Below are 1,161 nucleotides of genomic sequence, written 5' to 3'. Positions count from 1 at the left end.
GGGGGGGGGGGGGGGGATAGGGGGGATTGGGGGGGTGCAGGTTGGGTCCGCTCGCGGGTGTGACAGCCAGGCAGGACAAAAGCAACAGGGCCGTCCTGAAACCCGCAACCCGAACCTGGGGATGCTCTCACGCAGACACGCGCGCCCGCCCGCCCGCGCAGGAGGAGCTGTAATCTGCGCACGGACTCATCCCGAGCACAAAGGCTGATTAAACAGCTTTAATTAAGGGAACCTGAGCGGAGTCCTGCTTCCAGATCAGCTCCCTGCCTCCCATGGAGACAACATACATCAGAGCCCTGCTAATTAACCAGCCCTAATGGGCACCCCCCCCCCCCCCCCCCCCCCCCCCCCTTATTATTGTTATTTAAACTGTTAGAAATAAAAACCCGGTGCGTGTCCCCCCTCCCGTCCAACTGCTGCGTGTTTCAGGTGACAGTTCCATGTTTCATTGTCTAACTGTGCATCCAAAGCAGCCCATTGTTCGCGCGCTGCAAGGGGGGACAAAATGAAGACACGGACCGACCTACCTTCTATTGCCAGGACCAGGGGGACAACGAGGCTGCACACCCACAGCAAGTAATCCATTGTCATAAACCAGGCGACTGCAACATGAAGAGCGGTGTGCAGACTGGACCGGAGACTCAGAGCGCCGCAGCCGAGCTGTGCCTTCCCCTCCCGGCTGTCATGTCTGTGGCGAGGCGGGGTCTCACAGCCTCGTTCGAGCCCCGAATGCTGAGCAGCAGAGAGGCATGCGGTCAGGCTCCCCCCACCCCCCGCCCGGGCTGCTGGCTCTGGGTGCTACAGGAGGAGCGCTGCGCTGCGCCTTTCCCCCACTCGCATTCTCTTTGTGTGACTTTACCGACAGCGAGCTCCTGTCCCCATCTCCGCGCTGCCTGCACCCGTCCCCGTCCCCGTCCCCGTCCCCGTCCCCGTTCACGTTAGTTTTAGTTTGTTCTTTATTTTGTTTTGCTGCCACGTCAGCTTTTGTTTTGTGTTTCTTTATTTAATAAATTATTTTTGTTAAGTATGAGTCTGTGCCAGTGACGTGCGGTGAGGTTCATGGTTGGTGAGGCACAGAGTCAGATTTACAGATATATAAATCCAAAAGGGTAGCTTATTCAATTGGCTACTGGTTATTTCATATCTCATCAGCGTTCTTCT

The 1,161-nt window shown here is 56.8% G+C and overlaps 1 protein-coding gene across 1 annotated transcript in view; it reads right to left on the bottom strand.

Annotated features, from left to right (window-relative positions):
- The window catches only part of ephb3a (eph receptor B3a), a 63,120-nt gene extending 62,223 nt beyond the window's left edge, over positions 1–897 (bottom strand). The window contains exon 1 of the mRNA XM_017420253.3: positions 528–897. Within this exon, the coding sequence (XP_017275742.1) occupies positions 528–591 (64 nt within the window). The 5' untranslated portion in view covers positions 592–897. The remainder of the gene's footprint in view (positions 1–527) is intronic.
- Positions 898–1,161: the final 264 nt, after the last annotated feature.

This window comes from Kryptolebias marmoratus, linkage group LG20 (assembly GCF_001649575.2).
Source record: "Kryptolebias marmoratus isolate JLee-2015 linkage group LG20, ASM164957v2, whole genome shotgun sequence".
NCBI lineage: Eukaryota > Metazoa > Chordata > Actinopteri > Cyprinodontiformes > Rivulidae > Kryptolebias > Kryptolebias marmoratus.
The sequence above is the reverse complement of the archived record's forward strand: the minus strand, read 5'-3'. Positions and strand labels throughout refer to the sequence as shown.